Here is a 14552-nt window from a genome sequence, read left to right on the forward strand (position 1 = left end):
TTCCCATGAACAGAGGAGCCTGGCGCACTGCAGTCCATCGGGTGGCAGAACAGTTGGAAATGACTTCGTGACTAAACAGCAGCAACAAAGGTGCTTAATAGATGTTTATTGAATCAGAGGTTGCAAAAACGCCAAGTGAAGTGAAGTGAAGTGAAAAGTTGCTCAGTTGTGTCTGACTCTTTGTGAACCATTTATAGACCTAAGCCAGAATACTGGAGTGGGTAGCCTTTTCCTTCTCCAGGGGATCTTCCCAACCCAAGGATCAAACCCAGGTCTCCTCCACTGCAGGCAGATTCTTTACCAGCTGAGCCACAAGGGGAAGCCCAATGACAATCAACAAATGACACGTATAGTCAACAGCCTGAATGAGTCTCACGGGTACAACACTGAGGGAAGGAGCAGGAAGTGGACAAACGCTTCTGTTCACATGTGAAGTTCAAAACCAGACAACTGAACTGTTCTGTTTAAGGATACATACCTAGGTGGTAAAATTATAAGAAGATAAAAGATAAATGTAAATGAAGATAAAAGTATGTCAAGGCTGTGTATTATCACCTTGCTTATTTAACTTATATGCAGAGTACATCATGTGAAATGCTGGGCTGGATGAAGCACAAGCTGGAATCAAGATTGCTGGGAGAAATATCAGTAACCTCAGATATGCAGATGACACCACCCATATGGCAGAAAGTGAAGAACTAAAGAGCCTCTTGATGAAAGTGAAAGAAGAGAGTGAAAAAGTTGGCTTAAAGCTCAACATTCAGAAAACTAAGATCATGGCATCCGGTCCCTTCACATGGCAAATAGATGGGAAAACAATGGAAACAGTGGCAGACTTTGTTTTGGGGGGCTCCAAAATTGCTTCAGATGGTGACTAAAGCCATGAAAAAGACACTTACTTTTTGGAAGAAAAGTTATGACCAACCTAGACAGCATATTAAAAAGCAGAGACATTACTTTGCCAACAAAGGTCCATTTAGTCAAAGCTATAGTTTTTCCAGTAGTCATGTATGGATGTGAGAGTTAGACATAGGAAAGCTGAAGAATTGATGCTTTTGAACTGTGGTGTTGGAGAAGACTCTTGAGAGTCCCTTGGACTGCAAGGAGATCCAACCAGTCCATCCTAAAGGAAGTCAGTCCTAAATATTCACTGGAAGGAGTGATGCTGAGGCTGAAACACCAATGCTTTGGCCACCTGATGTGAAGAACGGACTCCTTGGAAAAGATTCTGATGCTGGGAAAGATTGAAGGCAGGAGGAGAAGGGGATGACAGAGGATGAGATGGTTGGATGGCATCACCGACTCAATGGGCATGAGTTTGAGCAAGCTCCAAGAGTTGGTGATGGACAAGTAAGCCTGGTGTGCGCAGTTCATGGGATTGCAAAGAGTTGAACACGACTGAGTAACTGAACTGAAAAGTAAATGATATCCTAAGTGCTAGGAGAGTGGTTACTACGAGGAGGAGAGAAAATATTTAAACTGGAAAAGGGCAGATGGGGCCTCTTTGTGTTTGGCTCTAATTCTTTAAAAACTATTTTTTAACATTGTATTTATGTATCTGTTTTTGGCTGTGCTGGGTCTTTGTTGCTTCATGAGCTTTTTTCTAGTTGCATCAAAGGGGGCTGCTCTCTCGTTGTGATGCGCGGGCTTCTCACTGCGGTGGCTCCTGCTGTCGTGGAGCACAGGTTTTGGGCACACGGGCTTCAGCAGTTGCAGCTCCCAGGCTCTAGGCCACAGACTCAGTAGTTGTGGCACACAGGCTTAGTTGCTCCACAGCATGTAGGATATTCCTGGACCAGGGATCAAACTCGCTTCTTCTGCATTGACAGGCAGATTCTTTACCTCTGAGCCACCAGGGAAGCCCCACCTTCTTAATTTGAGAAATTGTTAAACAGGTGTTTGCCTTAATTGTAAGCAAACTATGCATATGTGCTGTACATACTTTTCTGGGTCAAGGTTACATCTCATAATAACAATTTAAAGCAATGAATTTAATAAACAGATTAGATGCAGCCAAGGAAATAAGTGAACTGGAAGATCGGTCAGAAAACATTAGGCAGAATGTAGCACAGACACAGAACATGTAACTGGAGCTCTTACAAAAAGCGCAGCTAGAGAAAGGATGGGAATATCAGACAAAGAGACCACGGCCCGGCCCGGACCACTGACGGAAGGTGCCGTCCTGTGGATCCCAGAAGCCAAGTCTCCAACAAGATTTAAAACAGAGGTGGGGGCAGAACCCCAAGGACCAAAAGATCCGAGAAGCAGTAAAACGGGGACCTCCCTGGTGGTCCCGTGGTTGAGACTCTGCTCTTCCACTGCAGGGGCCCAGAGTTTGATACCCTGATCGGGGAGCTAAGATGCGGCATGCTGTGATGCAGCCAAAAAAAAAAAAAAAAAAGAAGCCAAAGGGCAACACTTACACAAAAGTGACTTTTTAAAAATAATTTATCGTATTTACTTCTTTCTGGCTGAGGTGGGTCTTTGTTGCAGGGCGTGGGCTTCTGGCTGAGCTGGGTCTTGGTTGCAGGGCGCGGGCTTCTCACTGTGGTGGCGTCCCTGTCGCCGAGCACGGGCTCTAGGTCCACAGGCTTCAGCAGCTGTGCCTTTTGGACTCAGTAGTCGTGGCGCCACGGGCTTAGCTGCCCTGTAGTGTGTGGAGTCTTCCTGGACCAGGAATCAAACCTGTGTCCCTGGCATTGGCAGGCGGATTCCTATCCACTGCACCACCAGGAAGTTCAAAAGTGACTTTTGAATGGATGAATAACTAAGATGTGTTGGAAGACCATCACTGCCTTCCTAGAACTGTAGATCTAAAGAAAGCCGTTCAGTTCAGTTGCTCCGTCGTGTCCGACTCTTTGCTACTCCATGGACTGTAGCCCGCCAGGCTCCTCTATCCCTGGGATGCTCCAGGCAAGAATACTAGAATGAGTTGCCATTCCCTTCTCCAGAGGATCTTTCTGACCCCGGGATCAAACCTGCATCTCCTGCATTGCAGATGGATTCTTTACCATCTGAAGAGAGGCCCTTTGACAAGTATACTGGTTGTCATTTCCAGAGCAATTGCTACAAGATTAAAAATGGACTGTGTAACTCCCAAACTCCAAAAAAAAAAAAAAAAAAAAAAGGCACAAAAACTGAATGATAAAAATTAGATCAACCCAAAAGAAGGCAAGAAGGATCAGAAGAAGCAGGACAAATGGAAATCCTGAAAATATCAGTAATTATAATAAATATTCCATTTAAAAGTAAAGTCCACGAAAAGAAAAACCTAAACATAAGTTTATAGGAAGGTTAAAAGTGAAGAGATTTAAAAAGACATACCATTCCAAGAAATGCCAATCTAAAGAAAGCTGGAGTCACTGAGTTAGTATCAGGTAATAGAGATGGGGCTCCCTTGAAGGAGACAGAGATGGAGTTTGGAGTTTGGGGTGGCAGAGGAACTGCCTTGACCAAATGCAGAGGCGGGAGGGGAAGGGAGAAGGCTGAGGTTGAGGGGGCAGCCTCCCTGGGCCCTTGGGGCAGCTGATGGGGGGTACGCAGGTATGTCTACCTTTTACTCCTTAAATCTTAAACATATGCTACATGTACTGTTTTGTATCTCTTCAATACCTAATGAGAACAGTATTAAATATATGACATTTAACAGAGAATTGTAAGGCTGGATTCCTGGTTTCATCTTTAACTTGGGTCCAGCACTCAACTCCTCTGAGCCCTTCGTTCTATGTAAAATGAAGTTAATTTCCCTTTAAAGTGCTCCAGTGTCTTCCCCTCGTCCCACTGTGAAGTCCAGGTTCCTCATCAGGGCCTCCCCGCACTGTCGGGCTGGTGCCCGCCTCCATCTCTGAGCTCATCCCATGTTCCTTGGCCCTGCTCAGTGGGCTCTGGTCCCCCAGCCCCCGCAGTGCCAGCCCTGGGATGTGCCAGACTCCTGCCACCTCTGGGCTTCCTGCCACTGCGTGCTTCCTGTGCTTTGCTCAGAGAGCTGTTCCTCCAAGAGAGTGGCTCCTGGCTCCTCAGCGTATGGGTCTCTATCCCAATGCCCTGTTGTCCACCCCGTCCAGGAGACGGGCCTTTCCTTCTTACCCTGTCTGTCCCCCCCGCCCCCACCGCCTGCCTTTATTGTCTTCACAGCACTTCTTATTACATCAACTTACCAACAAGGGTCCATTTAGTCAAGGCTGTGGTTTTTCCAGTAGTCATGTATGGATGTGAGAGTTGGACTATAAAGAAAGCTGAGTGCTGAAGAATTGATGCGTTTGAACTGTGGTGTTGGAGAAGGCTCTTGAGAGTCCCTTGGACTGCAAGGAGATCCAGCTAGTCCATCCTGAAGGAAATCAGTCCTGAATATTCATTGGAAGGACTGATGTTGAAGCTGAAGCTGCAATACTTTGACTGCCTGATGCGAAGAGCTGACTCATTGGAAAAGACTGATGCTGGGAGGGATTGGGGGCAGGAGGAGAAGGGGACGACAGAGGATGAGCTGGTTGGATGGCATCACTGACTCAACGGACATGAGTTTGGGTAAACTCCGGGTGTTGGTGATGGACAGGGAGGCCTGGCGTACTGCAGTCCACGGGGTTGCAAAGAGTCAGACACGACTGAGCGACTGGACATAACTGAACTGAGCGTTGCTTGTTTGATTGCTTATTTCCTGTCTGTCACCGTCACTGGTATTAAGCTTTTTCAAAACTGGAAATGGTGTTCTGCTCGACATGGTGCCCCAGACCTGGGTGCAGGAGGCGCTGGATAAATACTGTGAAGTGGCATCTGGTGTTCTTTGTCCCCATCCTAGCCCCACGGTTGATTCCAAAGAGGGAGTCTGAAGCGGTTTATGGGTGGACAGAGGATGCAAAATCAGAGTTAATACAAGCAGATGGAGCCAAGCGGCTGGTTACAGACGTCCAGCCAGGCTCAGCCCTTTTCAGCAGGGCTCAGCGTGCACTGTGTTGCAAATGGGAGCCCAGAGGGTCAGAACGCAGTGCTGCAGCCCAGGGCGGGGAGGGGGTGGCGAGGCCAGGCCACCCGCGTCTGAAGACTGGGCCTCCACTTCCCCATCATGACCTTCGGCCCGCCCAGCCTCTGTAAAGCGGGATGTCTGCTAACCCATGGAATGAGGCCTCATGGAGTGCAGGCCGTAATTACTCAGTCCCCGCACCGCCCTGGGAGGAGTGGATGTTGTATTTCATTTTACAGAAGAGGGGCCCCAGGCCTGGAGAAGCTAAGTAACTTGCCTGAGTTCACACTTCTGGCAAACGGTAGTACATAAGAAACACCTTGCATTTAAAAATATGCAGTGTAGAAATTCTTATCATTTTCATCTCTGTGTGTCCTATGTAAACGTTAATTCAGTGAAAACATGCTAACAAGAGGTTTTTAATTGTTGTCTTTAAGGGGAGGTGAGAATGAAATGAATGGCTGTCGGACGTTAAAAGAGCTCGAGGCCCAAATAGGAGAAAAGGTAATAGAGATCTTTCAAAGTTCTTCCGCGCCCCCCAACCCTACCCCCCGCCTGCCGCCGCCCCACCCCCACCCCCTGCCCTGCCGCTTGTCCAAAATAACTGCTAGCCGAGGGAGCTGATAGAGCCGATGCAGGATGAGCTGGGTCTTGTCATCTGCGTTCTCATGTCAAAGTCGCTTGACTCAATAGATCACATGTGAGAGCCCGCGTTCACTCGCCTTTGCCCGCTCCGATGGCATCCTCTGTGATGAGCCGTACCAGCAGAAGTCCTGGAATATTAATTACCTTTGCTTTAACTTTAGATTATCATCCGTTAGGCGGCCCTTCGGTTTCTGTCTACAACCAAGGCAAGGTTTTCTTTAGACTGAGAGTGCCAATCAAGAGCGGCATGGTAAAAATAACCAGAGACACGCAGGGAGATAGACATTTATGTATGGAGTAATTTAGCCACAAAAGCTCCCGCATGTGTTTAGGAAGGAGCATGTAGCTTCGTTCCTGCTTGCGGATTACAGGTGGATAGTGGGGCACAGCTAGGGAGGGACGGGGCGTTCACAGCGTTCAGGGTTGGAATCAGACCACTATTTAAGATGCGTGTGAGCCTGCTCAGTTACATGAGCAGTTTGAGAATCATAGTTTAATTCACTTGACTCAATATGTTGGTTAGAAATGTGACAAATTTTCTTTCCTTTTTGAACTTTTCTGAGATTTTCGTACGTTTCAAAATCAAACAGAGCCAGAAACCCACAAAATGTTTGTCTAAACCCCACAAAATGTTCTCCCGGCTTGTGCCGTTAACACCAGAAATTCATCTTTTAGTGTGACAATTTTTTAGCATTATGTGCTCCTAGAAATCTACTTTCTCTGTTGTTTATATCAGTAGGAACCCTGGTACAATTATTTGCTGCTTCCATTGTCGTTCATTTGTTATTCTGTAGGAGAAGGCGATGGCACCCCACTCCAGTACTCTTGCCTGGAAAATCCCATGGATGGAGGAGCCTGGTAGGCTGCAGTCCATGGGGTCGCTCAGAGTCGGGACACGACTGAGCGACTTCACTTTCACTTTTCACCTTCATGCATTGGAGAAGGAAATGGCAACCCACTCCAGTATTCTTGCCTGGAGAATCCCAGGGACGGGGGAGCCTGGAGGGCTGCTGTGTATGGGGTCGCACAGAGTCGGACACAACTGAAGCGACTCAGCAGCAGCAGCAAGAGATACATAGCACACTGGATATTATTTATGGTATATGTCACAAACTGTGTTCATCATGAAATTATCCTGGGAAAGTCGGCTGTTTATGATGGCCATCATGTCAACTTAGATGCCTTTGTGGATCAGTAACGTGACATGATGGTTAGGGGAGGGTGTGGACACAGGTCCGGCTTGTAAGTTACTGAAAGTGAGGCTTCCAAGAGGAAAGCTGGAGGGGACTTCCCACTGGCTGGCTGGCCTTTCATCTCAGTTGTCTTTTCATCCCAGCCTCCTTCCAATAAAGCCCTCGCACTAAGAGTGAGTTTCAACCAGGGCAGATGTCATGCTGGTCTAGAGAGAACAGAAAGGTGACCGCCAGAGGCTGAGCAGGTGAGGGAGGGGACAGCTGCTCCCTGGTTCTCCCTGCCGAGCAGTCAGGCCCACGCAAGCTGGAACCCCAGCTCGACCGGCAACCCTGGCCCTGGGCAGGCAGGTGGCCTGGGGTGGGCTCTGCCATTTACCAGCTGGTGGTCCTGGGCAAGTCCTTGTCATCGGGTTTCTTCATCCGTGGTTGGGAATAGGAACACCCATCTCATGGTGCTGTTGTGTAGCTTAGAAACATCTGGTATAAAGGGCCTGGAACACTTAGGCGATGCCATCTGTCGTTATTATGGCGATTACTACAGTTTCCTCTGACGAATAGGTAGGAACTCATGGGTGTCCTCCCTTCCCACCGAGCCCAGAATAAACAGAACAAACCCAGTACCCTCCTTGGCTGTTGGCTGTGCAGTAGCGTGTTTCCAGCCACCGCGCGGGTCCTGCAATCGGACCACACTCAAGCCCTGGTGACAGAGAGGAACACCTGGCGATTAGTGAAGGAAGGCTCTCTTCATACATACGTTGTCATTGCTGGGCGAGCCACACAGTTGGGGAGTGAAAGATGCTAATGCTTTTGTTTTAAATATAAGTCCACGAGCCTCATTGGAGCCAAGAATGCATGCAAATGTCTCTTGTGAATTTTGGGAGCCAGACTTTGCTAAATGTGTGTGTGGTCTAGCCGTCCTAAACCAACAGGCAGTTAGCTGCTGGCACCCCAAACTGCCCGAGCCCCACTGCTTGCGTGTCTCAGTTGATTTCTTCTGCTGTGAGCTTGGTCTGATGGCTGGTTCCTCAGCCTTGCCCTAATTCAGGTTCACTTAGGCCCTCCAAGGGGCTTCCCCGGTGGCTCAGTAAGGTAAAGAATCCACCTGCCAATGCCGAAGATGCAGGTTCAATCCCTGGGTTGGGAAGATCCCCTGGAGGAGGGCTTGACAACCCACTCCAGTATTCTTGCCTCGAGAATCCCTGGACAGAGGAGCCTGGTGGGGATGTAGTCCATGGGGTTGCAGAGAGTCGGACATGACATAGCGAGTGAACAACCATGACAAGCAGACCTTCCAAACACGCTAGTCCGGGGCTTCCCCCTCCAACTGTGTTTCCTCCCTATGAGTCTCCTGGGATTTCCCTGTAGCTCAGATGGTAAAGAATCTGCCTGCAGTGCAGGAGACCCAGGTTCGACCCCTGGGTCAGCAAGATCCCCTGGAGAAGGGCATGGCAACCCACTCCACTATTCCTGCCTGAAGAATCCCATGGACAGAGGAGCCTGGTGGGCTACAGTGCTTAAGGTTGCAAAGAGTCGGACCGAACTGAGCGAGTAACACTTTCACTTCCCTTTCACTAGACCCTCCAGCGTGTCTTCACGTTCAGCTGAACCCCTGGTCTCCCTGAGCCTTGTTTCCTCCCTCCTGTCAAGGCGGAGATAGACAGGGTGGTCTCTGGGCCCAGACTGTCTGCCCTTCAGGGACTGTGATCCGGAGCTTCACACGAGGAGGCCGCTGTCTGCGTCCTGGGGCCCCGTATCGGGAAGGAGGAAGCTCTGCATGCCCAGGTGGTCCCCAGGGTGCTGTCCTCAGGCTCCGGGTCCGGGGTCCTGGATCGATCTGCGCCCAGGTTCTATGCTGTGGGCACTCTGAGTCTGGTGTGCCCCCGCTTGCCCTCCCCTCTCCATCCTGGCTTCTCCCGGGTCACGGAGAGGACTGCTTCACTGGGCTTCGCTTCTGTGCCTTTGGTGGGTGTCTGCTTGGCTGCTGTCAAGCTCTCTGGTTTTCAGACCCCTCACGGTCTTAGTCTGCTGGGAGGCAGCGGGGCTCAGTGGGCAGGAGGTGCTGCTGGCCTGAAGCCCCGCCCCTGCCGCTGCCCACGGGCCCTCAGGCCTGTCACTGCTCTATGCCACCATCTCTGAAGGCGAGGCGACAGCACCAACCTGCCGGAGTGGCCGCAAGAATGAGTGAGAGGAACGCAAGCGACGCCCGCGCATACGGTGGTGCTCGATAATATCCGTCCCGTTATCTGTCCTGCCAGGCCCTCCTGAAACCTTTCCTGTGGGAGCTTTCCCCACCTCCAGGAGGGAGCCCACCAGCCACCGCCACCGAGGTGTCTGGTTGTCCTGCCTTTTGAGAAATGTCTAACCGAGCTGAGATGATAAGGAGCTTCTCATCTTGTCCCAGTCTGAAGGGAGCACAGGTCAGGGTCTACTCACTCACATCTCCTCCAGTCACCAGGAGGTGGCCAGCATTCCAGGTCTGACACATGGATACTGCAGTATCAGGTTTTTGGTTCTTTTCCCAGCATACCATTTCTGCCAGTATGACTCTCCATAAACACGGTGGAACGTCTCCTCATGACTCAAAGCCCAGGGTCTCGTCCCCACACAAACCAGTCACTGGCCATGGCGTTGCTCCAACCCTGGTCATTCCCTGGTGCAGTGGCTGGACTCCCTCCCCCGAGGCACGTGACCATGGGTGGGGGGCGGGTGGAAGCTAAGATCTGAACAAAATGGAAAATGGAGGGTTTTGTTAGAAAGAGACAGGGTGGGCAGAGGTAAGTGGCTTTGGAGAAAGTGACCGACAGTGTCTGCTTCAGCCACCCAGTGAAAGGACCCCCAGGCTGGCCGGGCCTTAATCCTCTGGACGCTGATGTAATTTTTTGGATTTTTCCAGCTGTGATACTAATAAGAGGTGGCAGAGACTGAGCATTTACTAGGAGCTGTTCCAAGTGCTTACTGTGTTTACATATGCAGTTTCCAGGAGAACCCCCTGGGGCAGGTGCTCTTGGTATCCCATCTTGATGTGGAGGAAGCTACAACAGAGGCTGAGCAGTTGAGCCCTGTGTGCACAGCTGGGGACAGAGGAGCTGCAGTTCCTGCCTTGGCAGCTGGCTCTGGGGTCCTGGCTACTAATTACCAGCCACCCTGCTTCTCAAGGAGGCCCTTTAGGAAAGGCAGTGATATGTAGTTTGTGTGTGCATGCATGTATAGCCACTCAGTCCTGTCCGACCCCGTGGACTGTGGCCCGTCAGGCTCCTCTGTCCCTGGGATTCTCCAGGCAAGAATACTGGAGTGGGTTGCCATCTCCTCCTCCAGGGGATCTTCCCTACTCAGAGATCAACCCCAAGTCTCCCAGGTCTCCTGCATTGGCATTGGCCGGCAGATTCTTTACCACTGCGCCAGCTGGGAAGCCCCAATACCTCGTTTGCCCGTAGCAAATGTGACTCTTGCTTATGCCCGGAGGTGGACCCAGCTGGTCCCAGAGAAGCCTCTCTGATCACCACTGTATGAACGAGCGGAGGTTGTTTGCTAACCCCAGAGTTGCATTGTTGGTCGTGTGGCATCCACTTCAAACAGGCATTTGGGAGTTTTCTTTCCCTTTCTGTCTCTGGCCTCCTGCCTATCTCACACTCGTTCCCAACTCCTCAGTTGCTTACGCTCCTGTCGGCCTGCGGGGCCCCGGCCTGTCCTGCAGCAGCAGCAGCAGCACTCAAGGGCCAGGACTTAGTTCTCCACAGGCTTTGGGTGAGGACTCTGTCAGGGCAAGAGGGCCAGAGCAGGGCTGCAGGGCGTTGCCAGGGCAACCACGTTCGGGTCTTTTGAACTTGTTTCATCTTTTATCAACTCCTGACATGAGCGTGAGGTGGAGATCAAAGAAGGGGCTAGCAGGGGAAGAGAATCATCTTGTCCTGCCCTCGAGTTGGGTGGCGGGCAGATGCTCCCTGTAAGCCACGTCCTGGGAGTGGCCAGGACACAGGAAGCTGTTCTCAAATATGTAAGAACTTCAGTGTGTGTTTAGAAATGTCACGACTAGTCTCCTCCCCTCCACAGGCAAGAAAAAAATTGTTTTAAATTGAAGACTAGAATTCAAGAATGTGAAATTCAAAGACATGAAAAAGAAAAAAAAAAGGAAAACTAAACAAACCTCACCCAAAGCCCTAGGTCATTGGCTCTCATACCACATCACCACCCCATCAAGAATGCTCTTTCAAGTCTGGGTGCCGTGATGTCAGAACATCTGGTCGACCCAGTCAGCCGCGACGAGCCTGTCTGTGGGACACGGAGTGAGCTGACACGCGTTTTTATGGGATCACCCCGGCGCCTTGGAGTCGCACAGATGCAGCTCAGTCATTTCAGGAGCAATTAGTAAATAATTAGAGGCACTAAGCTGCTTGCTTGCTCGGTAATATCGTCACAAAAGTGAAGACACGCAAGTGATGGGTATATTCATTTTCTTAAATAGGTGGATTTTCTTAAAAAAGAGATTTAAAAAATTATCGCTTGAGGAATAAAGAAACAGTCGTTAGGATCACAGCCATTTCATAAACATACCTTAACACTGGAACACCACATTAGCACGCACGAATGTATCAGAATACAGCCTGTTTGCCGGATAAAAAGACTGTGTCAGGCTCAAAATGAGGCCATTTACTAAAACATACAAGCTTTTCGTTAATTCGTAATATTTTCCTAATCCCGCTTTTATCATCTCTCCTCTGGTGCACTTGGTATTAATTGCCTATTATAGCAGGTATTTGAACACATCTCCTCTTTCATCTGAAGAAAATATTAGCATATCGCGGGGCTGTTGGGACAGCTTGTATCTGAGGCACTTTCTCCTCCTGCAGAAAAGCCTATCAATCATAACCAAATATAGTGATTAATAATGTCACAGCTCTTGTTCCTGTGTCTCTGTGCAGCTAAATGAAGAGCTGTGCTTACATTTTGATCTCGAGCATTTCACATAACAAAATAATCAGCTGCCATTTTATTAAAAAAAAAAGATATTGAAAATGCTCCTACCCCAGGACCTATTTTTGGTTGCTCTATTATTAATTTACTAAAGGCTTCATCAGGAAAGTAAAGCAAAGATGCTGTTATGTCAGAATTTATATTTTTTCAGACTAAGTTTATCTTTACAAAAAAAATCTTTCTTACATGTGGCAAGTCAACACAAGATTGCAGGAATAAATGTTTAAAACAGCACAGTGTGGGGGAGACGGGCCAGTGGGTGGGGGACAGGCCAATGGTGTGGGGGGGACAGTGCAGTGGTGTCAGGGGGACAGGCCGGTGGTGTTGTGGGGACAGGCCGGTGCGGGGGGGCAGGCCTGACCCCTGGCTGAGTGTGCATCTGAAACAAGACACTCACTCTCTAAGTGACCCCCAAGTAAGCTAGTTTCTCTGGAAACTGTTTTCTCAGCAGTGAAATGGGGAAGCAGTTTTGCAAGATTTTTCCAATATTGTTGAGACTATGAGAAACAATATAAAATGAACTTACCATAGTGCAAGGCCCATGGAAGTCTTTCAAAAAATTAGGAGTTTGCATTTGGAGTGGATAAAACCAAGGAGTTAATGTGGAAAATTGAAAGTGCTCGGTCATCTATGGTTTAAAGCTTCTAAGGGGCTGCGTGCTGTTGGCTCCCGTGTTTCTCTCTCCATCCGCATCTCCAGACTCACCTCTGTCCACAGACCAAACCAGGGGGTGGTCCTGGGCAAACGGTCCAGGGCAAACGGTCCCGCCGATGCCACCCAAGAAGCCTTCCTCTCTGGACCTCCCTCCATCTCAGTGAGTGGCTCCAGTCCATCAGCGAGTCCCATCCACCACAGCCTCTGCCGTATCGGAGCCCTGTGCGCTTTTGCATCCCCATGGCCCCCTTGGATGGCCCTGCCAGTCACCCTGGGGGTGGTTCTTCCTGCTCCCCGTCTTGCCCCTCACAGTCTCCATTTCATGCAACACCAGAGCCATCTGTTCTTAATGTGAAGAACACGTTAAGGGTCTCATCTGACCCCTTTGCTTAAGACGCCCCATGGTCACTGGTCACTTGCTGAATGAAGTTCGGACAAGCACCCAGGTTTTTTGGCGCTCAGCATGAAGTTTCCCCACTGGAGTGGCACGCCCACACCCCCCGAAAGTCTCTGGACTACACTATCTGCAGTCGCTCAGCACTCAGAACATCCCGAGGTTTTGTTTATTTGCCCATCACTAGGAAATACGTCCCCTGGGAGTGGGCGCCTTCCCTACCCTGCTCCCTGCTGTCACTTTAGTGCCGTGAACAGACCCCGGCACCTGATCTGAGCTCAGTAAATATTTACAGGATAAGTAAATAAGTTCTGCAGGAAGCGTGCACAAAAGAGACATTACGAGGAAGGTGAGAGTGCAGCTTGAGTTGGACCATGGATGGGCTTTCCATCCACGTTGAGGACAGGGCAGAGGGCAAATATGGGGCGGCGCTCAGGACTGCAGCCTGGCAGGAGGAGAGGAGACAGAGGTGCGGGCAGGGGACGCGTGGCCGGGTCAGGGAGGAGACCAGCTTTGTGACAGGGACAGAGCAACTTCTGAAATGTAGAGAAAAGGGTGGAGGTGTTTGAAGGTGAGCTACTGTTAACCCTAAAGTACGGGCCATGGGGTAGTGGTGGTGGAGCTTGTTGATGTTTCTGATGGGGGCGATGGCCTGAGAGCGGAGGATTTAGGTGATGACGTCAGCAGAGGAGGGCTGCACAGGAGGGGAGAGCAGCCGGGGTCAGGGGTGCCTGTTAGCAGGCCCCAGGACAGTCAGTCCCTCACCGTCGTCATCAGACTGTGCTTGCTGCGCACTTCTGCTGTGTGGGGTCCTGGAGGTCCTGGGGGGGACCGGCCTGCCCCTCCTGGGGTGCAGCTGTATGAGTTCTGGAGTCAGGGTGACAGGGGCCCCAGTATGCGTGGCCCGTGGTGTCTGGGCAGGAGTTCCCATCCTAGGCATGTGGGTGGGGTTAGGAAGAAGGAGAGACATGAGATATTCCTTCTGGATTAGGCACCCTCTTGGGGCTTATTTTTGTAGCTGTGTCGGTTGTTCAGTGAGTAGATAGAATTCCAATTAGATGTCTTTAAGCCATTTGTGGCTGGTGAGCATCTTAAAAATGAAAGTCAAAGGTGGGAGGAGGTATATGTGGTGTATATACAGGAAGTTTCTCTTTTCACTGTGGCTGCAAGGCAACCCCAAACCAGAGCTGGATTTTTGCTCTGTGGTAGCAACTATGCCCTGGAGGAGGGCATGGCAACCCACTCCAGTTTTCTTGCCTGGAGAATCCCCATGGACAGAAGAGCCTGGTGGGCTACAGTCCGTGGGGTCACGAAGAGTCCGATATGACTGAGCTACTAAGCACAGCACAGCAACTATGGCTTTTAGGCTGCTTTAGCTCTTCTCCCTGCCCCCAGCCTGAAGAAGGGAAAGGCTACCCACTCCAGTATTCTGGCCTAGAGAATTCCATGGACTGTATATAGTCCATGGGGTCGCAAAGATTCGTACACAACTGAGCAAATTCCACTTTATGGGCTTCCCTTGTGGCTCAGCTGGTAAAGAATCCGCCGGCAATGCAGGAGACCTGGGTTCGATCCCTAGGTTGGGAAGATCCCCTGGGCAAAGGGAAAGGCTACCCACGCCAGTATTCTGGCCTGGAGAATTCCATCGGGCTCTTTTTTAGCCAGATCCGATCCCTTCTCTCCGTTGTCGCGGGTCTCCTTTAGATGTCTTTCTGTGTGAGCTTGTTCCGTCTTTGGT

The 14552-nt window shown here is 50.2% G+C and overlaps 1 protein-coding gene across 1 annotated transcript in view; it reads left to right on the top strand.

The window, feature by feature from the left end:
• EFCAB6 (EF-hand calcium binding domain 6) overlaps positions 1-14552 on the top strand; it is a 258271-nt gene that overhangs the window by 47005 nt on the left and 196714 nt on the right. The window contains exon 6 of the mRNA XM_055565985.1: positions 5395-5461. Coding sequence (XP_055421960.1) covers positions 5395-5461 — 67 coding nt within the window. The remainder of the gene's footprint in view (positions 1-5394; positions 5462-14552) is intronic.

This window comes from Bubalus kerabau, chromosome 1 (assembly GCF_029407905.1).
Source record: "Bubalus kerabau isolate K-KA32 ecotype Philippines breed swamp buffalo chromosome 1, PCC_UOA_SB_1v2, whole genome shotgun sequence".
NCBI classification, from domain to species: Eukaryota; Metazoa; Chordata; class Mammalia; order Artiodactyla; family Bovidae; genus Bubalus; species Bubalus kerabau.